At 47.7% G+C, this 22,860-nt stretch overlaps 2 protein-coding genes across 6 annotated transcripts; one reads left to right on the top strand and one right to left on the bottom strand.

Annotated features, from left to right (window-relative positions):
- Positions 1-490: 490 nt before the first annotated feature.
- On the top strand, positions 491-16,099 carry Arf1 (ARF GTPase 1). Of its 3 annotated transcripts, none has more exons than XM_087910580.1 (5): positions 491-642; positions 13,986-14,169; positions 14,255-14,365; positions 14,566-14,690; positions 14,817-16,099. In XM_087910580.1, exons 2-5 carry the CDS (start codon positions 14,022-14,024, stop codon positions 14,976-14,978), a joined length of 546 nt encoding a protein of 181 aa, XP_087766706.1. In that variant the 5' UTR covers positions 491-642; positions 13,986-14,021; the 3' UTR covers positions 14,979-16,099. The 3 variants fall into 3 exon arrangements, with proteins under 3 accessions (XP_087766706.1, XP_087766708.1, XP_087766707.1); XM_087910582.1 differs by lacking the exon at positions 491-642 and adding an exon at positions 914-1,034; XM_087910581.1 differs by lacking the exon at positions 491-642 and adding an exon at positions 1,102-1,124.
- A 929-nt stretch (positions 16,100-17,028) lies between these two features.
- Positions 17,029-19,820, bottom strand: C9H1orf35 (chromosome 9 C1orf35 homolog). Of its 3 annotated transcripts, none has more exons than XM_048440048.3 (7): positions 19,481-19,820; positions 19,295-19,340; positions 19,113-19,195; positions 18,965-19,037; positions 18,765-18,867; positions 17,770-17,901; positions 17,029-17,640 (listed from the first exon to the last, which is right to left on the bottom strand). In XM_048440048.3, exons 1-7 carry the CDS (start codon positions 19,723-19,725, stop codon positions 17,513-17,515), a joined length of 810 nt encoding a protein of 269 aa, XP_048296005.2. In that variant the 5' UTR covers positions 19,726-19,820; the 3' UTR covers positions 17,029-17,512. The 3 variants fall into 3 exon arrangements, with proteins under 3 accessions (XP_048296005.2, XP_048296006.2, XP_048296007.2); XM_048440049.3 differs by having other exon boundaries at positions 18,765-18,850; positions 18,956-19,037; XM_048440050.3 differs by having other exon boundaries at positions 18,765-18,850; positions 19,481-19,819.
- Between the last annotated feature and the right edge of the window lie 3,040 nt (positions 19,821-22,860).

Here is a 22,860-nt window from a genome sequence, read left to right on the forward strand (position 1 = left end):
AGGGGCACCCTACAGTACCCTCTCAGGCAGCGCTGACTCCACGCAAGTCTCTGGTTCTCTGGATCAGCTCTGAGAGAGCACAAAGGTCCAAAGCCAGTGGAGGGGCATGGCGCGTATCTGACACTTGGCCTGCGCCTCTTTCCGCTTTAGCCACCCGTAAGTCACATCATTATCTTCAGTGCTCAGGGCCAGCTGAAACATCAGACTCTGGAGACCTCTGAGAGGGACATCACACCCCCCCAATGCTGACACGACCTTCCCACTCTGACCTTGGAGCTCCACAACAGAACGCTTACTGTCCTCAACCCTGCATCCGCGGAATGGGCTGGAATTCCGCAGGAAGACGCGCGTGCGCACGCGTCGCTGGACACGGAAATCCACACACCACACCCTTGCGCGTTCTAGTCCGGGGAGCCGGTGTGCTAGTCCTGGCCGCGATCCGGAAGCAAAGAGACTTTGGCTCCGCCCCGTGAAGGCTACCCGGTGCAGACGCGCAAGCGCCATCTATCTAGGGGCGGGACTTCAGGAGTGCCCGCCTTCTTCCCCCGGCGTGCCCCGCGGCAGGCGCTGACGTGGCTGCCGTCAGCGCCGCCATCTTGTGGGAGCGAAACCAACGCCTGGCTGGGAGCAGCCGCCGCGGAGGTGAGGCGCGGGGAGCGCTGGGGCCGAGGCTGGGGAGGCCACGGGCTGACCATCGTGGGCGTCGAGGGGCGCTCAGTACAGGTTGCTAAGGTCCCGGTCTGGTCAAGCGGGCCGGGATCTGTGTCCAGTGGACCTGGCGACAGGCCGGGCAGAGGATCGGGGCTCCCCCAGTCCCGCGTCGCCCACGACCGCTCGGCCCTCCCCCACTCCGCGGCCCATACGCCTGGCCGCCCGCCGCGGGCCGTAGCCCGGAAGTCCGGCCTGGACACCGGCTCTTCTCCAGGAAGCCAGGTTTCCTGCTGTTCCTCTCTGCGCCCCTCCTAGGTTCCGCGGCCCGGGAGCCCGGCAACGGGGAGCAGGCCTCGGGGGCTACGGGGTCTTCCTGCTAGAAGGTCTGGTCGGCAGCGTCAGAGACGGCACGGGCCTTGGGGCGGGGGAAACTGAGGCTTGGGTGGCCCTGAGACGGCGTCAAGGTCACTCAGGTACCGAGGTCTTCCTCCTCTGTTTCTCGAGCCCGGTTCCCGGAGGATCGGAGCTTTAGGAGGGGACGGGCTGGGGCGGGTGGATAGGGGCGCGGGACTGCTGAACCCGGTGCCGGGATCTAGCAAGCGCATTTGTGGATCTCAACGGATCCCGGAGTGCCCACTCTGTCCCCCGGTAAGCCGTGATTTGGGCCCCACACTTCACCGACCAGATCTTCATTGAGGTTTGTCCTCCGGGGCTTGGTGGCCTCTGGAGGAATTGAGCCTCGTTTCGCCTCTTGACGGACCCTCTTGATGTTCTTTTGGGTGGGTTAGAAGGGCCCTTCTGAGTTGGGGAGTCTTTAGCCTGGCCTTGGGACAATCTGCTTCCAGTCCCTGAGCAATCTGCAGCTAACAGAGGCCAGATCCAGTACCCCGGTCTAACTGTCCAGTCAGAGTGGTCTTGCCATGCTGGACTGAATGGAACTGATGGAGCTGAACCGTTGTATGGTACCTAAGTGCCAGGGAATCGGCTCTCATCAAGGAGGAATTCTCCATCCAACAAGTGGCTGTTTTGCGAGGCAAGAGCTGCTCGTGGTCCCAGAAGTTACCGGAGAGCCCAGTAGTGGATGCCACAGCCAATGTTGGAGTAGTCCGTTGCTGTTCTTGTTTCACGAGTGGTGGTCAGCAGTTTTTCCTGCAGGCTGATTCTGGTGTTTCCTGCAGTGTGGGTCAGAAAGAAGACTGTTGGGATGCCGTGGTGCTTTGGTGCTGGTTCCATGTCCTTCCTCTGTAATCAGTGTCGACAGCGTCTACCATGGGTGACTGGCTGTAATGTCCTCACTTTTGAGCTTTCAGCAGCAGTGTCACGAATGGCTTAGACCGAGATTTGATGAGCAGTGTTACTACCCGGTTTCTCTGTTTCTCAAGAGTTGAATGTTGGAAGGGCCGGTCACAGATGTGTGAGCTGCATTGTTGGAGCTGCTGCATTGACTCCTTGTCATAAAGGTTTCTCCTAATGGACTGTCTTTCACTTATCCTTAGGTATCTGTTGAAAACGAGTCACTAGATCACCACACTGCTCTCTTGCTTGTGAGGCAAATGTGCAGAATTGCCACTTCAAAAAGGTTTAAGAGCTACGGGTAGAATGCTTTTCTTGGCTGCGTGAAGCCTTTGGTTTGAATCTCCAGCACAGCACACACACAAGGTTTAACTGTGAATAACAGCTGACTCATACTTAGTCTACTCATCCTGGAAGGAAAGGAGCAGTAACTAGTTCTGTGCCCCTCACACACAGTTCTGATTGTAAATCATGTAGCTGTGTTGCCTACTATGCCTCTTGCACAATAGTGCCTTGTAGAGAGAGTGTTTAAAGTCTTTGCTCCACTGGGTTGCTACCTCTGCCCAGGATCAGGCAGGCTTCAAACTACAACTTTTTAAAGGTAAAGGTAAATTAGGCCTGCAGCAACTGTGGCGACCCAGTGTCAGGCAGCCTAACCAAGAGAAAAAACTTGTTGTGCAGGTTCATGCAATAGCTTGTTAGCAATGGTTTGAGAATGTTGGGTCAATGTTTTTCAGATTCTTTGAATTAAATATTACCTTGATGTTCCGGGGGTTTTTTTGAGACAAGGTTTCTCTGTGTAGCCCTGGCTGTCCTGGAACAGACACACACACACACACACACACACACACACACTCTCTCTCTCTCTCTTTCTTTCTCTTTCTCTCTCTCTCTCTCTGTAGACCAGACTGGTCTCAAACTCAGAGATCTATCTGCCTCTGTCTCCTGAGTGCTGGGATTAAAGGTGTGTGCCACCAATGCCCAGCTTGATGTACAGGTTTAAATCTACTATTAATCACAGGGCCTTTGTATGTTATTTGCACTGAGAAGCCCATCAGACCTCAGCCTGCTCTAGGTTGCTGTGCATGGTCTGTCCCTGTTGCCTCTTATGAATTTCTTTGACTTTTGATCTTCATGAAATTGTCAGAGATGGTGAGGAGAGAAATAGGAAAATTCCTTTGTGTTGAGATCTGACACTAAAAGCATCTTTTTGTGTGTCCTGTATCTACTATTGAAAAGATTTGACACTGCCTGCTGAGAAGTACAGGATAGCTGGTGGGGGTGTGGGGGGGTGTGTGTGTGCACGTGCACTGCACACTGAGATTTGTGTCCAATATTGATTGTGATACAGATTACAGGTAATAATAGCTTGTGGTGTCGCTTGTCAATGTCCTGAAAGGTAACTTAGCCTTCCCAGGTGGGTCAAGTGACCTGACTGGACAACTTGTTATTGTGGGCACATCCAAGCTCTTTATTTCCAGGAGGACCTTTTAGGTGCTCACCACCCTGTCCTACTTCACATGTAAAGAAGTGGTGAGACTGTTTAGGGCCCAGCCTCCACTACATTCTTATTTGATTCTGTTTCCTGATTTTTTTTTTAATTCAACATTGGTAACTGGGAAGAGCATCACTCCCTACAGGCCCTGATAATAGAGAAAGTTTTAAGTGATAAGGGGAATTGACAGAAAATAGGATGATAGGCCTATATTTTATTGGTACTGTTCATGGGGAAAAGTTTAACGGTGTAGTAGAGTTTTGCTCTAAACTTGATGCTCCTGCCTCAGCCCCTGGAGATAAAAGCCTGCTGGGATTACAGATGTGTGCCTCCATGTTAGGCAGAATATTTTTTACAGACAGCAGATGGGGTGATGAAGTTTATATGACAAACAGCTCCCCATATTTCTGAGAATCTGGGAATTGCTGCTGTATAGAATGAGTAAAGTGGGACTTGGTTATTATCACAGCACATTTCAGTAAGCGGGAAGTGTGTAATAGGAAACCTTCTTAATATCTATCTATAAAAGTAAGTATACCTGTTAAAGGGATGCTAGCAAGCTAGAGCTCTTTCCAAAAGGCTCTTTGTGCTTAAACAATAACTTTTTGTCAGTATCAAGTGTCAAAATATTTTTGTCTGTCAGGCAGTGGTGGCACACACCTTTAATCCCAGCACTTGATAGGCAGAAGCAGGCAGATCTGTGAGTTTGAGGCTAGTCTGGTCTACAGAGTTAGTTCTAGGGCAGCTAGGGCTGTTAAACAGAGAAACCGTGTCTCAAACTCCCCCATACTTTTTTCTTTTTCTTTCTTTTTTTATTTATTTTGTTTATTGTTTATTTTTTTTTGCAATGTCATATACTGAACAGGGAAGTTTGTGGCCCAGATCTGTAAGTGTCCTCTGACAAGTTTTTCTTTCTTTCTCTCCCCTCCTTTTAAGTTCTGTTGATATGATTTAGGTGCTTGTGGCCAAGAGAAGGGTTTCTAGATTTTGGTGAGGCTCATTGCTGAAGAAGGAGAGTGAAGAGAGCTAGATGGCCTGAAGTGTGTTTTCCTCTGGAGCTTCCTGTTCTGTAGATAAGAATGCACTTTTTCCTTATTTGAACCCAACAGCTTGTATTTAAAATCCTTTATCTTCTAATGACTTTGGTGGTGAAATTTTGCTTGGCATTATTTTCAGCTTTTAACAGTTGTCTTCTGTTAAGGTCATATCAGACTTTAGACAGACTGGGTGATCAGCTGAAATGTATGCTTAGAGCTAGCAGTTCTTGGGGTAGGTTTGCTGCATACCTTGTTTCCTTTGTAGTTTGCCTTCAGTTCCCAGGTCTCTACACACCTGAGTCTCTAGATGTTACTGGTGTAGGGATTTTCACACGGATGCACAATTGAGCATAGTTTAAAATAGTGCAGCATTGCTTGTTGACTGTGTAGTTTCCCTGACAGTCATTAGGATTATTCCCTCTGCTAGTATGTGATCTTTTTTTCAATTCCAGAGCCTTGATAAACCTTTTTTTTTAAGTTAAAAAAAACAACATTGCTTTCTCTCTAATAAGGAATCACCTGTGAGAGGCCTAGTGGAGGAGGTGACCTTAGCATTGGACACAAAGCTACTTGCCATGCATGCTCTTGTGTTCATCCTGACCCTCCTAGAGTGACATGGCAGGCCCCTGGGGCCTATCCAAGAAGTCAGAAATGTCATCTCACAGGTGACATTTATGCAGAGATGTGATAGAAAAAGTTTGTCAAGTTTGAGGCAGGAACTAGAGGCCTCTTAGTAGCCCAGGACAACTGACACAAGGGCTTTGAGCTGGGTAAATGTACTCTGAGTTTGGAAACCAGTGGGAGCAGTGTGGGAGGGTAGGACTAGAAAGAGAGTGGTCCTGGTCTCTGGAGCAGCTTTGCAGTCCTCAGAAAGGATATTTTCAAATCTGTAGGAACCCTTTGGTTCTCTCAGGAGGAAGGCAACACTATCTGGCACTTAGCCACTTGTGTGGTTTTTGTGTAGGTGGAAAATCCCTCTGATAGCTTAAGCTTGATCACAGAAAGATAAAGCAGTTCTTTGGCATAATTTTAACAGATGTTCCAAGTCTTCCAGGAACACCAGTTTTAACCACCTTGTAAGTCAAGGGCAGTGAATTTTGTTTTCTTCAGCGCCTTACAAAAAGTTGTTCTCTGTTCAGGAAAAAAGTTAAGTCTTTGAGGTGGTATGCACTTGAGATTACTGTGCTTGGCATTTAGTGCCTCAGTAGCTAGCCACCTCCCTTTGTCCTGTGTGTAAGAATGGCTGGGCCTAGCATTAAAGCTGAGTTTCACTAGATATTAACTTCCCTTTGTGTCCCTGTGATGTCATTCTTGGGGCAGACTTTATGAGGATCTTTAGTCTTGTGCAAATGTCAGGTTGTCTATTGGCTTCTTTTCCAGATGACAAATTTAGTGGATTAAAGGGTGTGGTGGGAGCCAGGCAGCGGTGGTGCACACCGTTAATACCAGCAGAGGCAGAGGCAGGCGAATCTCTGTGAGTTCAAGGCCAGCCTGGTCTACAAGAGCTAGTTCCAGGACAGGCTCCAATGCTACAGAAAAACCCTGTCTTAAAAACCTAAAAAAAAGGGGGGGGGTGTAGTGGGTACCTAACAGTCCCGTGGATACTAAATGTGAGGGATGAGGATCCTAACATCACTGGTGTCACTTAGCACCTGATTAATTCGGCCGTTGAGTTAGTTGGGGGTAGTAGCAAGTCTCCATGGTTTTATTCTGAAGAACTGGGTGGAAATTTGGGGAGGAGGGAGATTTTGGTGTAAAAATTGGATATGAAACATATAGGATCCTTACTCAGAGAATGAGGCCAATTGTTAGAGAATGCTCCAGGTGCTAGTCACATGAGGGGAGGACTGAAAACTAAGGCAAGGCATCAACAGGTATGTGTTTCAGAGAAAAACTTTTCTGACGTCAGGATAGTGGAGAAATAGAAGTTGAGTAGTGTGTGGTCAGCAGTGCCTGGCTAAGTGAGAACAGTGGACCTGGGGGATGTGGTCTTTGTCCTGTGTGTGTGTCTCACTCCAGCTGGGTGGGGCAAGACTGCAGCCAGGCTGAGGGAACCTAGTGACAGCTCAGCCTTCCTGTACACTTCATTCTTTTGTTTCCTCCTGAAGAACAAGTGTTCAGAAGAAGGGCAGGGCACTCCCTACTCTCCGAATCAAAGTTCCCTGAAGGTAGAAATAAAGGTTTTTGTTTTAGTAAAAAATACATTTTATTAATGTTTTTAATTTGAAAATTGAGCTATCTCTAGCCCCTCATTTTTGTTGTCATGAGACTATCTCAAGCTATAGCTCAGGTTGCCCCTGAAACTCAGCACAGTCCTACCTCAGTTTCCAGAGTGCTAGGGTTACAGATTTGAGCCATTGTGGCACCAAAAGTCAAGTTTTGAAGATTGACTTACTCAATACATTCCCCAGTAGCAATCAGCCTCTTTGAAGTAGGGCTAGAAAGAGCATTAAAGTTGAGTTTTAGTAGAAGAGTGCCCTGCCCACTGTAGCTGGTTTGAGGAAGAGCTTGTTTTAAGAAAGCACCATAAACTAGCTTTTGGTTGTTCAAGTTCCCTTTTTCTTCAGTATGAAAAGAGCCTCTGGGGGGAGGGGGAAGAATGTGTGTTCATTTGTTTGTTCCTTGGTATTAGGGGTAGGGAGCTCATAAAGAAAGAGGTAAGCTGGTAAGGCTGTTGCATTATTTTGATTTGCCTTGCAACAGAAATTGGAGTCCGAGTTACCAGCTCTTCCGGGTCCTTCTGCTCCTCCTGAGCACAGGAATGGTGATATTTAATTTGGGTGTGATATTTGGCTTGGCTTTGTGCCTGTTCTACCCTTTGTGAGAAACAGAAGCAGGGTGCTATGGAGAAGCTCAGGCTCATTGCTTCAACAGGAGCCCTCAGTGGTTTGAGAAAGTGCATGTTAGCAAATAAGTCCTCTGTGGATATCAAGGTAGGAGATCAGGATATGATCTTGGGTCATTTCCCCTTGGTTCCAGTCTACAGGTACTGTCTTCTATAAACAAGTGCATGATCCATCCATGTGCTCAAGAAGGATGAGGCGTAAAAGGCTAGGGTCTGGACCTTACTAGGGCCAGGGTGGGGTCTTCCCTGGAAGCACCAGACTGATCCCAGGCTGGTAGTCTTGTGGCCATGTCAAGTAGGCTAAGGTATGAAGACTTCTAGTCAGAACAGAGGCTGCAGGGTCACTAGGGAGGGCTGGACTGAACCTTGTCTCCTGTCTTCAGTCATGGTGGTTTTTCACTTGCATCTTGTGTTGTCCTATTACTGTACTTTCCACCATTTTAAATGTGTTTCTGGGATGATGCTTGTTTCTGTTTCTTGCTTTGTTTTGTCTAGAGTTGGGGGGGGGGGCAAACCTAATGCTCTGCTGCTGAGTTGTTTCCAAGTCCAGATCTGTGGTTTTGGAGTTTTTCCAATGGGATAAATGCCCCTGCCAAAGTAGAAATATGGTAGCAGTATTTGTTAGGCAGTGATTCTCAACCTTCCTAATACTGGACCCTTTAATACTGTTCCTCATGTTATGGTGATCCCCCAACCATAAAATTATTTTGTTGCTACTTCATAACTGTAATTTTACTACTGTTTTGAATTATAAATATCTGATAAGCAAGATATCTGGTATAAGACCCCTAAAGGGGTCTTGACCCACAGGTTGAACTCCTGTGTTAGGGTGTGGGTTCTGTTACTCCTGGGTAGGTGCTTTGAGCATAAGTGCTGCAGGAAAGTCCAGAAAATAGGGATTTTATTCTGGAAGCCCCGACTTCCAGTTACAAGTCAGTATTAGTTGCTGAGAGGAAGACAAGACACAAAGAACAACAGTCTGCTATAAGAACATGTGCACAGATACATGGCAAGATATTTCCCCATTGGAGCCTTTACAAGTTCCAAAAATTGTATTTCATGAATTCCTTATTTTAGCTCTAGTTATAGGCCATGTGATAGCTCAATTGTTAGTATTTGCTTGGAGCTGCTAATATATAGAGTTAATGTGGCTGTGAATGTTTGATGACATATTTTGAGGGTAGTTATGTTAAGAAATGGTAATGCTTAAAAGTAGAATAAAGGGAGAAGTGACATAAAGACAAGGTTCAGTGTCCTCGTTACTATAGTTTAAAAACTCAGCTCAGAGAGATTTGCATGGATGTGGATCTAATTTCATTTTCACTCATCACCCCAACTATCCACATAAGACCAGGTAGGCTTCCCCTTCCCTTAACTCAGAAAACAAGAAGCTTCAGGGAGGCAGTATGCAGAACAGGCATGTGTTCCAGCTCCTGTCCTGGCACATGCTATTGAGTCACAGTTTTGCCCTTACAGGAGTGCCTGCCTGTCCTAGTATCAGCACATTCAGTTTTCCTCTTAAGCAAACTGTGAAATAATGACAAAATGTAGAACAGCATTGGATTGTATGAACATATTAGACCTACATACAAGCCTGCCTGAAATGTTTTGCTAAGGGGAACGGGAAGACCTGTGTCTTTAGGAACAGAAATACTCAATCCCCGTTGATGTGCAGAAAGCTCTATATGCAGAGGTTAACATGTGGCCGTACTGCATGACACTACAGAAGCCTTCTTTTTGTTACAGGCATCCGGTTTTGGAGATGGTTCAAGTTTTCACGTATCTGATTTTGTCATTGTTGGAACACTGATATTCATTACTAAAACCTTTAGCTAAAAAGTGTTCTATAGTGTGTTCAGGTTCTTTCAAAAAAGTTTCAGATTTGGTAATTTTCCTCAAATATGACAGCTGAGCGTATACAATATTGATCTGTGTGGTTGAACATATGTAATTAATTAATTTTGAGACAGGATCTCATTGTGTAGCATTGACTGCCCTAGAGCTCACTAAGTAAAGCAGGCTAGCTAGCTTTGAATTTAAAGAGATCCTCCTCTTGCCTCTGATTCCCAAGTGCTGAGATGAAAGATGTATGCCACCATGCCTGGCTAAATATATGTAATTTATTCTGCAGTGAATTTGTCTTAAAGCAAAAGGGAGAAACTAAGGACTTGACTGAGTCAGGAAATACTTATTACCCAAGAACTTTGTGACTAAGCCATTCCAGCTGAATTAGTGTGCTCCAGGGTCAGTGAGAGATCTTGTCCTTTTCTTTTAAAAAAAAAAAAATGTATGTGTGTTTTGCCTACATGTATCGCACAGTGCCTGCAGAGGCCAGAAGAGGAACTAGAGTTAAGGACAGTTGTAATCTGTCATGTGGATGCTGGGAATGGAATTGATGTCCTGCAACAGTGGTAAATGCTCTTACCCACTGAGCCGTCTCTCTAGCTCCCTAAAAGGAACTGACTTTTAAAATGTCACCAACTTTTCATGCAGGTAGTAAGAATGAGTCCTTTTCAGGAAAGAACATTGTGCAGCCCAGAGCAGGAAACCTCTCTTTCTACTGGGATTCTTTCAAAATAGTGTCAACAGTTGGAGAGAAATGGCAAAGCCTACACAGTCTGATTTAGGGAAGGTTGTCTGAGTTGTGCTTAGGCGTCCCAAAGTCTGGTGAGGATGGTGGACCCTCCTGGCTGCCAAACCAGTCAGGTTGCATTCATTCATTGTTGTGGAGTAGGTGTGAACTCATTCATGTTTTCTCACCTGCATTCAAGAGGCCAGGAAGGCCCTGCTACTGATAGAGCAGTGTGGGGAATGTGATTGCCACTGTCCTCTCCTCCCTAAAGAATGAACTTTCTTGACCCCATTCCAACTTGGTGGTTGTGGGTGCCTTCCTAAGCCAGTTGCTTTGGTGACTTGGGAGGCAGAATAAACCAGCAAGAGCTCTCTGGGAATCTGTTTTCACTGCCTGATAATGGAGTAATGCAGAGGAACTTGAAAAGCAGGTTTGGCTTGTAGTGGGATTGTAGAGGGAAGGTGACAGGATCTTGCCTGAGCACATGCAGTGAGGGCCTGTGCCCAGAGCCCCTTGTGGTGATTAGCCCAAGTAGCCACTGTGCTTTTTCTCTCTGTGGGGGCTTTCTTGGCTTGGGGTTTGTTCTAAAAACTGTAGATGTGGTGCCACGAGGACACTAAGAATGCTGATGCATGCATAAGTGCTGATTAAGGCTCAGGAGCTCATCTCATCATTGAATTGTATGGCTGCTTTTCCCTTCAGTGACTCTTTTAGAAAGAAAAAAGGAAAATGTTTGCTGTGGTTTCCATAGCTCATCTGTAGAAAAGGCAGGTTAGGCACAGCACACTCAGTCAACTGTGAACCATGCCAGATCACGTGTAAGAAAGCAGCACTGGATTGCCAGTAGTCATGGACAATGAGGCAGTCATGCATCTGTGCAATCAAACTTGGCTGAGATCCCTGCCACTGGAATCAGTTATTCAGGGTGTCTGCCTGCTACTGTAGGGACTTATTAGAGTACAGGTACCCCTCCCCTCTGTGCTCTTGTGGGTTTTTGTTGTTGTTTGGGGGAGGTGTTTCTTTTTGAGACAAGGTCTCATGTAGTTCAACTTAGCCTTGACTGGCCAGCCCACTATTTATTACCAGAGATTGATTATTCTTGAACTCTGCCTCAACCTTACATGTGTTGGGATCATAGGTGAGCACTATCACATATAGCAGATACTATTGGTTTCTACACAGCACCTAAACATAAAGAACTGTCTTATATACTCCCTCTGCCTCACCAGCCTCCCATGCACACCTTGGGCACCACTGTTTCTCCATTGATAACCACTTGTGATTTGGAAGGAAGGTGGAATTTTTTTGTGATTGTTGTTTGAGATGGGGTTTCTCTTTGTAACAGCCCTGGTTGTCCTGGAACTCACTTTGTAGACCAGGCTGGCCTCAAACTTACAGAGGTCTGCCTATCTCAGCTGGAATTAGAGGCATGCACCACCACCATCTGGCTAGAAGGTGGAATTTTTTGCATGGACAGATAGATAGCCATCTGCTTCTGTTGGGCTTTTTTGCTTAAAGTAAATAAATTGTGTGTTGCCTCCTTAGATTTTTGCCTGTACTTGTTCGTTCTCCCAATTCCCCAACATCACCAGACCGCCTGATAGAAACAGCTAGATGATGTGCTCCCTGCTCTATGGCAACTAGTGACTCTCTTCTTAATTCATCTTGGGCTCATTTCCTTCTGCCTGGTTTGAATTCTCAGGGGATGCTTTGCCATGTTGAAATTAGTTATTCTTCCCTATCTGTAATTGGTAGCAGTTAAAGGTCAAGAGCCATAATCTCAGAATTTTTAAAGAGTATTGCCTGAGAGTTGTCCTCCCACCAATACTGCATTGCCAGAGTGTTTTGGCAGCAGGCCTCAGCTCTTAGGGCATGTGCTCCTCCTGCCTAGCTAAGAATCTCCTCTTTGTAGTTTTGTCAATCTGTCCTGTCCATCTGTCTTTTCTTCTCACTTCCTTCCATTCTCCTCTCCCATCTTGTCTTCCTGTCCCCTCAACCCCTCTCTTCTTGGCCATTGGTTTCATTTTTTATTTTTTTTTTATTTTTTTAGTTTTTGTAAAGCAAGGTCTCACACTAGTTCAGGCGAGCATCAAACTTGAAGTCTGCCAACTTTTCAGCCTAGTGCTGGGATTACAGGGGTGACTCAACATGCCCAGATTTTTCTTTTTTTTTTTCTTTGACAATCTCACTAGATGTTCTAGCCTCGTACTTTCTGTCCTCCTGCCTCTGCCTCTCAAATATTTGAATTACAGCCATCTTATGTCTTATGTTTATATTTTTTAAAAATTCTTCTTTCTGGAAGCCTTTTTTCTTTTCTTTTTCTTTCTTTTTTTTTTTTTTTGTTTTTTTTTCGAGACAGGGTTCAGGGTTTCTCTGTAGCTTTGGAGCCTGTCCTGGAATTAACTCTTGTAAACCAGACTGGCCTCGAACTCACAGAGATCCACCTGCTTCTGCTTCCCGAGTGCTGGGATTAAAGGTGTGCACCCCCCGGCGGAAGCCTTTATTTTTAATATACCCTGAAGTTCATATATAGGAAATTGAATCCCAGTGCAATTATGTTGGGCAGGTGTTTGGTTCTTAAAGTTCCACCCCCAGGGATGGATAAGGACTGTAATGAAATGGGCTTTGAAAATAGGTTCACATGGGCTGGAGAGATGGCTCAGCGGTTAAGAGCATTATCTGCTCTTCCAAAGGTCCTGAGTTCAATTCCCAGCAACCACATGGTGGCTCACAACCATCTGAAATGAGATCTGATTCCCTCTTCTGGCCTGCAGGCAGACACACAGACAGAATACTGTATACATAATAAATATTTAAAAAAAAAGAAAGAAAATAGGTTCACACTCACTTTACCATATAAGACCATGGAGTATGCAGCTGAAGGCTGTATCTTAGAGCCAAATATTTAACTTGCCAGGCCATGATTTAAGATGTCCAGCTCATACATTGTTACTAAGTTATGGAGCTTGTGGTGTTCTGTTATAGTAGCACAGAGGGACAGTATATAGAGAAGTGTTGTCATCCTGTCTTACACCATGCTTGTTCATTTCCTTGTGTGGTTAGCAGCCATAGATCCACATCTCTTTCTGAAGGCTCCATGGCCTTCAATTTGCTTTTACTATTTATTAGGAGCTAACAATAGTGTTTTAGAAAGCAGTAAAATGCATTTGAATGAAAAACAAGTGAAGAATAAAAGTGGCCACTAGATGATGAAACCAGAGCCGTGAAAGCCTTACTATCCTTTGCAGAAGCCCTTAACATCTGATGGGCTCTGATAAATTGGTGCCAGCTTGCTTGATTGGCACCCCTAGTGTTTCTTTTCTGCCAATGGGCCCTACTGAATGTATACATGCCCTTGCATCAACACATTCTCATATTTGCCTGTCCTCATAGGAGCATCCTTTTGTATAGGTCTTCAAAGGAATGTTTTGCCATCATCATTTTACTGTTTCAGTCTCTACCTTCTTGGACTGCTTGAGATGGATAGAACATTGCCTTAACAACTGTCTTCTATGACCTGGATGACAGAAATGCCTGGCGAGGTGACACCACAGTCTTTCTGGGCTTGTCCTGCAGTCACCAAGGGGTGATGAAATATACAGCCTGTAGTATTGAGCCTAGAGTGTGACCAGCTCTCTAGTAATTTGTAGTACTTTTGACACTTTGATAAAGATGTAAGGTGGTTCTTTCCGATCTTGTAAAGAACTCTGTTAGGCTGTAAGAGGCCTCATGTGTCTCTCAAAGTACTCTTTTAGAGAGTAAGCATCCCAGCTCCCAAGTGTGAGTGTGCACAGCTCTAGTTAGATGTTCTGATAGGTGAACAGACTTGGGAAACAAGGGGTTGTTCCGCTATCTGTGCCTTCCTAGGCTAGTATGTGGCCTTTAGATACCTAGGACATCTATCTTGTGGACAAGGTTCTTTTTCTGCCACCTGGGACCTGGGATTGAATTGTATCCCCTCCCCCATGAGATTTCAGGAGGGATGATGGGAGAAGGTGTGGGGTGGGGGACTTCTGGGTAGGTGTGTCTCTGACCTTCCACAGGGCCTAAACTGGCAGCACATAACAGGACTGGAACAACTTGTTTCCTCAGGTCTTTGGCCAGTATTGCTTCCACCTGTCCACAAGCATGGGGAATATCTTTGCAAACCTCTTCAAGGGCCTTTTTGGCAAAAAAGAAATGCGCATTCTTATGGTGGGCCTGGATGCTGCAGGAAAGACAACAATTCTATACAAACTGAAGCTGGGTGAAATTGTGACCACCATTCCCACTATTGGTGAGAAGTTGGGCCAGGACCAGGGTGGGGGTTGGGTTTGGGGTTCTGGAATACAGAGGGTACTCAGCTATAACCTTGCCCTCAGGTTTCAACGTGGAGACAGTTGAGTACAAGAATATCAGCTTTACTGTGTGGGATGTGGGCGGCCAGGACAAGATCCGGCCACTATGGCGCCACTACTTCCAGAATACCCAAGGTGAGAGGCCAATTCTTTCCCTGGATTCCTTTTGTTTGCCTCAAAGGGATGCACTTGTTCACTGAGCGTCATGGCCTTGCCAGTCTCAGGGCATAGTGCCACACTAAGTATCATGGTCAGTGGGAGGACTGGATCTAGAGCCTGTGGGTGGATCAGGTGAGGGGGTGTTTGGTATGTGCAGTAATGTAGCTGTGTTGCAGGCTTGATCTTCGTGGTGGACAGCAATGACAGAGAGCGTGTGAATGAGGCCCGTGAAGAGCTCATGAGGATGCTAGCTGAAGATGAGCTCCGGGATGCCGTTCTCTTGGTGTTTGCCAATAAGCAGGTAGGCACCAGCAAGTTCCTTCCCTGATGGAGAGCCTGTGTCAGGGAAGAGAGAGGGTGGGTGAGAGGCTGCCCTGGGTGACTGGCTGCTGTTGAGTCCCTGCTACTAATTCCTCCTTTCCCTCAGGACCTTCCCAATGCCATGAATGCGGCCGAAATCACAGACAAGCTGGGGCTGCACTCTCTACGCCACAGGAACTGGTACATTCAGGCCACCTGTGCAACCAGCGGGGACGGGCTCTATGAAGGACTAGACTGGCTGTCCAATCAGCTCCGGAACCAGAAGTGAACCAGACCCCTCCCTCCCCCTCACTTCCTCTTCTCCGCCCTCCGCTTTCCTCTCATGTGGCAAACGTGCGACTCTGTGGTCCTGAGTGCCAGAAGCTGTCTCCATGGGTTGGTCACAGTGTGCATCGCACCGTGCTGTACATGTGCAGACGCAGCCTGCAGCCAGGTTTTATTTAATGTAAATAGTTTCTGTTTCCACTGAGGCAGTTTCTGGTACTCCTATGCAATATTACTTAGCTTTTTTATTGTAAAAAGAGAATCAACTCACTGTCAGTACTGAGAAGGGATTTGGGTGTAGGGGCACCTGGCCTCCGGGAGCCATTGGGCTGTAGACTGGTGTCAGTATCCATTTGGTGGTTGGTTTTTACCCAAACTCAGTGCATTTTTTAAAATAGTTTAAAAAAAAATACAGGACAAGAACACTTGAACACACAGAACGGAGACTATGCCTAGTGTAGGTTTTGCAGTAATGGCCTGAATGCTAGTCCATTGGATCACCTGTTTCCCCTATGGGAACAGAGAGAAGGTGGACACACCACCATCCGCTGCATGGTCACAGTAGAGCCCCCGTGACTCGCCTGTCTTGGGTCACCTGCATTCCATAGCATTGTGCTTGTACTTGTGCTCACATGGTCACCTAGGGGTGGGCTGGGAGCCATTGTGGGGTGCAGGGCCTGGCTTGTATTGGTGTGTGGCCAGGCCAGGTGGCAGTCTACATACCCAGCTTACTCTTGGGCCCACTTGGACGCGCTGGCAGGAGGCCTGGGTCTCATCAGCAAGAGCGCGTGCAAGCTGGGAGGGTCGATCCATTCCAGACCCACATCCTGGAGCACCCCCATCTCCATGTGTGAAGTAGCTTTCTCCCTCAGCCTGCAAGGGTCCGATTTGCCATCGAAAGACGACCTCTACTTTTTTCTTTTGTATTTTGATAAACACTGAAGAAGCTGGAGCTGTTAAATTTATCTTGGGGAAATCTCAGAACTGGTTTATTTGGTGTCGTGGAACCTCTTACTGCTTTCAATACACAATTAGTAATCAACTGTTTTGTATACTTGTTTTCAGTTTTCATTTCGACAAGCACTGTAATTATAGCTATTAGAATAAAGTCTCTTAACTATTTGATGGGCTTGTGTGTCAGTGTCACTACTGCCAGGCTGCCTCCTAAGAGAGCCCTTTTAATGTGAGAGAAAGCAGGTACTTTCTGAGTCGTGGTAGAAGTCAGTGAGACCTGGGTGTCTCCCCTCATGTCTCAGGGTTACTATCAGCCTCCGTGCTTTGTGATAACTGAGGTGTGCCACCTGTCCCTTTAGTAGGCAGCCAGTCTTGGTGTGGTACGTATCTCTGGGTGGGTGTGGCTACTAGGAGATCCAAAGTCTACCATCATGAATGGGCCTTCTGCCTAAGTGGACAGACCTTCACCCCCTTTGAGTGCTGTTTTAGATAACTAATCTTCACTTGTGCTTAGGTGGCCACCTGCAGGACACAGGTCAACATACAAGCCACAGCTTGAGTCTCAGAACACTTTGAGGTCTGCCCAACAGTACACACACCCAGTATATATAGCTTTATAGTCAGAAGAGAACTTGCTATATAGATTCAGCCCAATTTCTACTGTCTGCCATGTGTTCACACAGGCTCTAAAATTGTTCTTATTTGTCTGCTGAACACTGTCTCTGCCTAGGTAGGAACCAGACTGTGTTGGGGGAGTTCCTGCAGAAATAAACTCTCAAACAAGATTTATGTATTTCAGATGAAGGTACCGGAGACGAAAGGCAGATTAAAGATAGGTGCTGACACTCTGAATCAAACCTGCTGCAGAAATCTGCAGAACTCTCCCAGCAAGAATGTACCTCTTGGACAGACAGCAGATGCATTCACATCCACAAGTTTGTTCTTCCAACTTCCTGGCCATTTGTATGGTCTGAAGGCAGCCTCAAACGCAGGATTCTGGTTCCTAGACTCAGTGGCCTCAGGCATACTGGATGGATACCCCGTGCTGGGGCCACAGGCTCCCAGCCTGACCTTCCTGCCCTCAGTGAGATGATACACTCTACTTTTAAAATACATTTACTTATGTACAAAGTGGGTTGATACAAAAAGTAGAAGTAACCAGATGTACACACAGACACACCCCTAAACCTCAAGAGCCTGGACTGTGGCAGCAGAGACAGGAGTCTGACCTTAGTCTCCTGGGCAACTATATCTTCCTTGGCATGGGGGCAAGCAAGGGCACTACCCTCAGAATCACTAGGCTCTGGTCACCCAGGTCCTACTCCTCAGCAACCTGGAGTGGTTGCCACAGCTGCCTCCAAATGGCAAGATAGATTCCCAAGGTCCAGCAAGCTTGGCTCAGAATCCTACCAGGGAGTAGCTACCTGCCTTACCCCAGAAAGGGATGTTGGTTAGTTAGGGCAAGTAGGAAGGGGGCTGGTAGCCACTTGGCATCCAACCACTACTCTTTATAGACCCTACAGAGCTTGGTGATGGGCAGGGTCCCGCTCAGGGCAACCAGGGCTCTGGTGTCCTTTGATCTAGTCAATTCTCAGTCATCAGAGCCTCTGTCTTGTCGTCTGCGAGATGGGCTCCTTCCACTGTCCTGGCTATGTCCCCGCTTCCTCTTAGAGCAGGGGGAGAAGTCAGAATCATGTCTCTGGTGTCTGGGCCTAGGAAGACAAGGACAACCAGACACTTGAAGCGTCTCTCACTGCCAAGGATCCCAACAGGCCTGGTCAGCTCTCCCACCTCCCCACTACTTCCTTAGTGCCCCCCAAATAGAGTTGGGCCTAGCCTACCAAGCAGGAGAGGGAGATGATGGGCAGCTGTCAGTCTCCCTTTTGTGTTCTTTGTCTTTCTTCTTCTTGTGTTTCTTGTGTTTCTTCTTCTTTTTCTTCTTTTCTTTCTTGCTTTTCTTATGGCTCTCTGTACTGTAAGAAAGAACAAAGGGTCTAAGTGTGAAGGACTGGAGTCTGCCAGCTGAGAGCAGCTGAAAGCTGAGGGCAGGGCAAGGATAGGATAGCGCAGGGTCTGTACCATAGCACCGTACACTGATAATGTCTATCTGTTGTGAGTTTATACTAGTAAGTAAGCCTAATATTAGGCTCCTCATCCAACCCACAAGGCTAAGCTTCCCTTTGGAATGTTGCCAACCTGGGCGTGTCGTCGTCTCCCCCCCACCCTTTAGGGAGAGCCAGCTTCTCACTATAAAGCCTCGTCTGATCTGGAACTCTGTATTTTCGTAAGTACAAAGTTGAGATGCCACAAAAGTAGAAGTAACCAGACAGAGACACACAGCTAAATCCCAAGGCCTGGAAGCAAGCTGGCGGGAACTCTCATGTCAGCCTGCCTCTGTCCACCAAGTGCTAGGATTAAAGAAAAGCACCACTGCTCCTAGCATCACACTTTAACTGCTCCACCTTCCATCAAACTGGCTGGCATCAGGACCCTGTCTGAGTGGCACCTTCCTGTTGGGTCACTAATGGCAGCTACTGAAACTCCAACCTACTTTCAGGTTCCTGGGCATCTGAATGGACAAGCATATCCAGTCTGGAGGTGGAGGCCCAACAATTTCAGTAAAGCCAAAAGAACTAAGGCTGTGCTTGGCTCCTTCAAAAAAGGGAGGCATTCATTCAGTCTCCCAGTACAATACCTATGGGTCTGGACATCATTCTCTTCTGTGAGTACACTCTTTCTGAAGTGTCCCCATACCCACGCTTGGCACAGCTCACATAGGATGCCAGCGAGAAACTCATCAGTGCATAACACAGGTAGAACAGACACTCAGACTCACTCCAGTTCAGCCTTGTCCTCAGCACGAGGCTTCTTCCTGGCAGCAGATGGGGCGGTGCTTGGGCCTTCGCTGTCCACGCGGTGGTGCTATATGAGAAGCGCAGCTGTGGGGAGGGACACCCAGCACCCATGGAGTCCCACCCCACACCTCCCCAGACACCCAAGCCCAGGATCCTGAGCATCGGGATTTACAGGGTTTACCGTGAACACTGACAGTCCAAGCTTGGCAGCCTCTTTGTCTTCCCGGGATAGTGCCACACGGCCTGCGGAGCCACTGCAGAAGACAGAGCAGTGAGGACAGTTCTGGACCACCGCCCAGTCTTGCCCCCTTTTACCCAACCCGCCGCACCTGGAGCTGCCCAGACCCAGCAGCCGGTCCACGCCCTTCTCTTCAGGGTCACCTCCTTCCCGTTTGCAGATCTCCACGAAGTCCTGAGGAAACGGTGCGGGTGGGGGGGTGGGGTGGTTCTAGGCTGGTACAGATAGAGCCCCGCCCGCCCTGCGGACCCCAAACCCGCAGCCCAGACTCACTTCCTTGCTCAGGCCGGTGGGCTGTTTCCTCACGTTCTTGTAACCGCTGCGAGGGTCGAGGGTGCACGTCAAGGGGCATGCGCCCCGGAGGCCTTCTACCCCGGCCCTGCCCACATCTAGCCCCGCCCCGGGGCCACCCAGTTCCCTCCCCGGAGCTCGCAGTCGCCCCGCAGCCCAGGCACTCACAGTGCGGCTAGCAGCGCCTCGCGCTCCGCCTCACGCACAGCCGCCAGCTCTTCCTCACGGCTCGGGCCGGCACACGGCGCGCGGTCCTTCGCGTACCAGGTGAGGTCGCGGCCCTTCTGCCAGCGGCCCACTGGCGCCATCAGCGAGTTGCCTAGGTAGTTCTCCCTCTGCTTGTCGGTCTTCACATCCTCCCAGTTGAACTGGTCCTGCCCGCCACGCACGCCGCCGCGACTGGAGCCGAACATGGCGTCGGAGCCGCTGCACAATCTCCAGTACCCGCAGCCCTGAGCTGCCGGGCTCCCGCACCTCTCGGCCCCCGGATGCCCGCCGTGACGTCACACGCGCGCCTGCGCCTCTCACTAAGTGTCCGCGCGCCTGCGCACTGCCTGATTCGGGCCACCTCAGAGGAGGTCCATATTTCCACCCGGTGTTAAGTCAGTACTTCACCCATAGGCGCATCCTTTATCCCATTACGACGTGCGGCTGCGCACTAGCTTCTCGAAAAAAGGGGTGCTGTGCGACCTCACGTGTTGATCCTCGGTGAATTGGGATGACAACAAAAACCTTGGTGACACCAGGAGGGACCGGGGAGGGACGCCGCGGGTCTTGTGCTTGGCGCCTTTCCTCCTGGAGAGCCAGGCCTACTAACCCTAAAGGACTGGGGTCCCAGGTAAAATAAAAGTGGCAAGTAAAATAGTGGCAAAACTCCCGGGAACACTGAGGGACGGATAAAGTCGCCAAAGAAACACAGACCAACTCCTCTGTGGCATGAAAGAGTTAAAGGCCATAAAGCCCAAGCAATCAGCCCTAAACCAGAGCAACCTGTGTTCTCTGCTGGTGAGACTTTACTGAGAAGTACGAAGAACAGAGCTAATTGCTTTTTTTTTTTTTGTTTGGTGAGGCATGACCAAGACAAAAGTCAAGAGTAAAGTTCGTTGAAGATAGATTTAGCTGTCATTTGACCCTAAATCATTAGTTGAAACAGACAATGAACGATCAAGTCGATGTCTGGACTAAAGCTTAAATGATGAATTTTTCTGTATTATAGTGTTAGCCCTAACTGCCCGTAGTAGACTGTGTGGCAAACCACACCCTTACAAGTTGGTCTCGAAATCACAGAGATCCACCTGCCTCTGCCTCCTTGGTGCTGGTATTAAAGGCGTGTGCCACCATCACCCAGCTCCCATTGTCATATTTAAAATATTTAAATCTTCCACTAGGCTTGTTCTTGAAGGCTAGGCCATTGAGGTAACAAGATAGAGCCTCACAGATTAGTGCTCATATGAAGGGAGCCCTGGAGAATTCTCTTGCCTTCTGGCACTTGAGTATAAAATGAGATGTCGACTGGCGAAAACCCAGAATAGATCCTTTGTCTGAACTCAATAGAATGCATCTGGATGATTTAAGGGCGGTGAGGTTCTTTTGTTTGTGTTGGGGTTTCAATTAAGGTTATGTGAGGATAGAATGAATTTGATACGAAAATGGAAACATCCCATGTTGCTATTTCTCAAAAAGGGAATTTGGAATGTCAACAAATGTGGGAAGGAACACAAAAATGCCTGGGACCTTCCTCAGCTTCTACCGAACAAGGAAAATGATGTTCCTATACCTCAGATATTCTTCTGAAGACAATCATTGTTGTGATTTCGATAGCCTTGAACATGTTGGCCTGAGAAGCAGGCTCCTGTAAGCTGCAAATTTGTAACTCTTATTATCAAAGGAGGTGGGAAAAAAAGCAAGCCTTGTCATGCAGCTTGCCTTAAGCCCCTCCGTTTCCAGTTCTCCCATATTAATCAGGAGAGGCAACTTGGCTAATGTCTCCAGTTTGTTTTTGAGATAACTGTGTACCCCTGCTGGCCTCAGAGAGATCCACCTGCTTCTTCGTCCCAAGGGCTGGCCACCACACCTCACCCTAGTATTTCTTTAGGGATCTATCTAGAGAGCAGTTGGATCAACTCCCTAGTGAGAACTCCTTTGTCACTGCTTTTGGGGAAACGTCATATATTCTACAAGACAACACATATATAAACTCTGCAGCTGTGAGAATAAATTACTATTTATAAAGTACCCAAGGCTGGTGAGATGGCTCAGAGGGGTATGGGCCAAGCCTGGTGAAGCAAGTTTGATCCCCAGGACCCACATGGTGGAGAGAACCAACTTCCACAATTTGTCCTCTGAACACACACATACCATAGAGTATATCCCACCCTGCTAATGAAAGTACCCCGTCTGAGCTAGGTCTGGTGGCAAGAGTGTAGTCCCAGTTCCCTAGAAGGCTAAAGCAGGGAATTTGGAAGTTCAAGGACTGCCTAAACTTACAAAGAGATTTGAAAGCTAGTCTGGGTAATTTAGCAAGGTCCTGCCTCAACATAAACTGGCACTCTCTGGGATCCCAAATAGACCTGAACAGCTCCACTTTTGCTTGCGTCTTTATTCTGAATACATGCTGAGTATCTGCAAACAGCTTGTGAAGCATCTAGTACAAGCCCTGAGTTCATGTCCTGGCTTTGGAGGGCATAGTTGGAACCAGATCCCTCAGAACAAGATCACACAAGGATAGGATGGATGGCATGGATGGACCCAAGGGAGGCTGCACAATAAGGGAGCAGCAGACAAGTCATGTGGGCCACAGTGAAAGAAGAACAAACCAGTCATCTCTCTCTCCCAGAGAAGCTCTTCAGAAAGCAAGGTAGCAGATTCTGAGGCCCTCACCATTGGCCAAGTATGCTAAGGACACAGAAGGCTGAATTGCACTGTCTGAGCACAGAATGCATACTAGGTGAAGCTAAGAGGAACATGGCTATAGGGCAGGGAGGATATGGGACAAGTTTCCAGACCAGTTCCAAGCTTGTGCAGCCTTGACTACAGCCATGAAAGTCTGCTTTTGAAGTTAGATACTATGTGCACTCTTGCATCTGGAGGCCGCCAATGGAATTTTAAATCAACATCAAGATGTACAAAGGTTCAAGCAGCTGTTTATAGGTTTTAGTTTCTGTGGCCAGTTATTCTGCAGACTGGAGTAGACTAGGGGTTCAAGACACAGCCTGGCCAGTGGTGGTGGCACACTTCTTTAATCCAGGAGACAGAGGCAGATGGACCTCTGAGTGTGAGGTCAGCCTAGTCTACAGAGGAAGTTCCAGGACAGTCAGAGATACACAGAGAAAGTCTGTCTCAAAAACAAACAAAGACACACAACTTGGCCACACTCCTGGGTCCCCTAGGGCAGGAAAGTGTTTCTCCCTGGGAAGCCTTTCAGGGAAGGACCAAAAAGTATGGGGCTGAGAAAGTTCACTGCAGACCATGTGTGATCTAGGAGTTAAACTTGGGTTCCTAGGGGTAGGCAGGTAGAGCTGCTAGCGGCTGGGTGCTTCCTGTCCACT

Source organism: Myodes glareolus, chromosome 9, assembly GCF_982192425.1.
Source record: "Myodes glareolus chromosome 9, mMyoGla1.1, whole genome shotgun sequence".
Classification (NCBI taxonomy): domain Eukaryota; kingdom Metazoa; phylum Chordata; class Mammalia; order Rodentia; family Cricetidae; genus Myodes; species Myodes glareolus.

Excerpts from the sequence above, each read along its gene's own strand:
- C9H1orf35 (XM_048440048.3), bottom strand. The coding sequence starts at position 19,725 with ATGTTCGGCTCCAGTCGCGGCGGCGTGCGTGGCGGGCAGGACCAGTTC. Across the intron at positions 19,341-19,480 it reads GAGGCGCTGCTAGCCGCACT|CGGTTACAAGAACGTGAGGA; the intron begins GTGAGTGCCTGG and ends CGACCCTCGCAG. Across the intron at positions 18,868-18,964 it reads TTGGACTGTCAGTGTTCACG|CTGCGCTTCTCATATAGCAC; the intron begins GTAAACCCTGTA and ends CCCTCCCCACAG.
- Arf1 (XM_087910580.1), top strand. The coding sequence starts at position 14,022 with ATGGGGAATATCTTTGCAAACCTCTTCAAGGGCCTTTTTGGCAAAAAA. Across the intron at positions 14,366-14,565 it reads CTACTTCCAGAATACCCAAG|GCTTGATCTTCGTGGTGGAC; the intron begins GTGAGAGGCCAA and ends GCTGTGTTGCAG. Across the intron at positions 14,691-14,816 it reads TGGTGTTTGCCAATAAGCAG|GACCTTCCCAATGCCATGAA; the intron begins GTAGGCACCAGC and ends CCTTTCCCTCAG.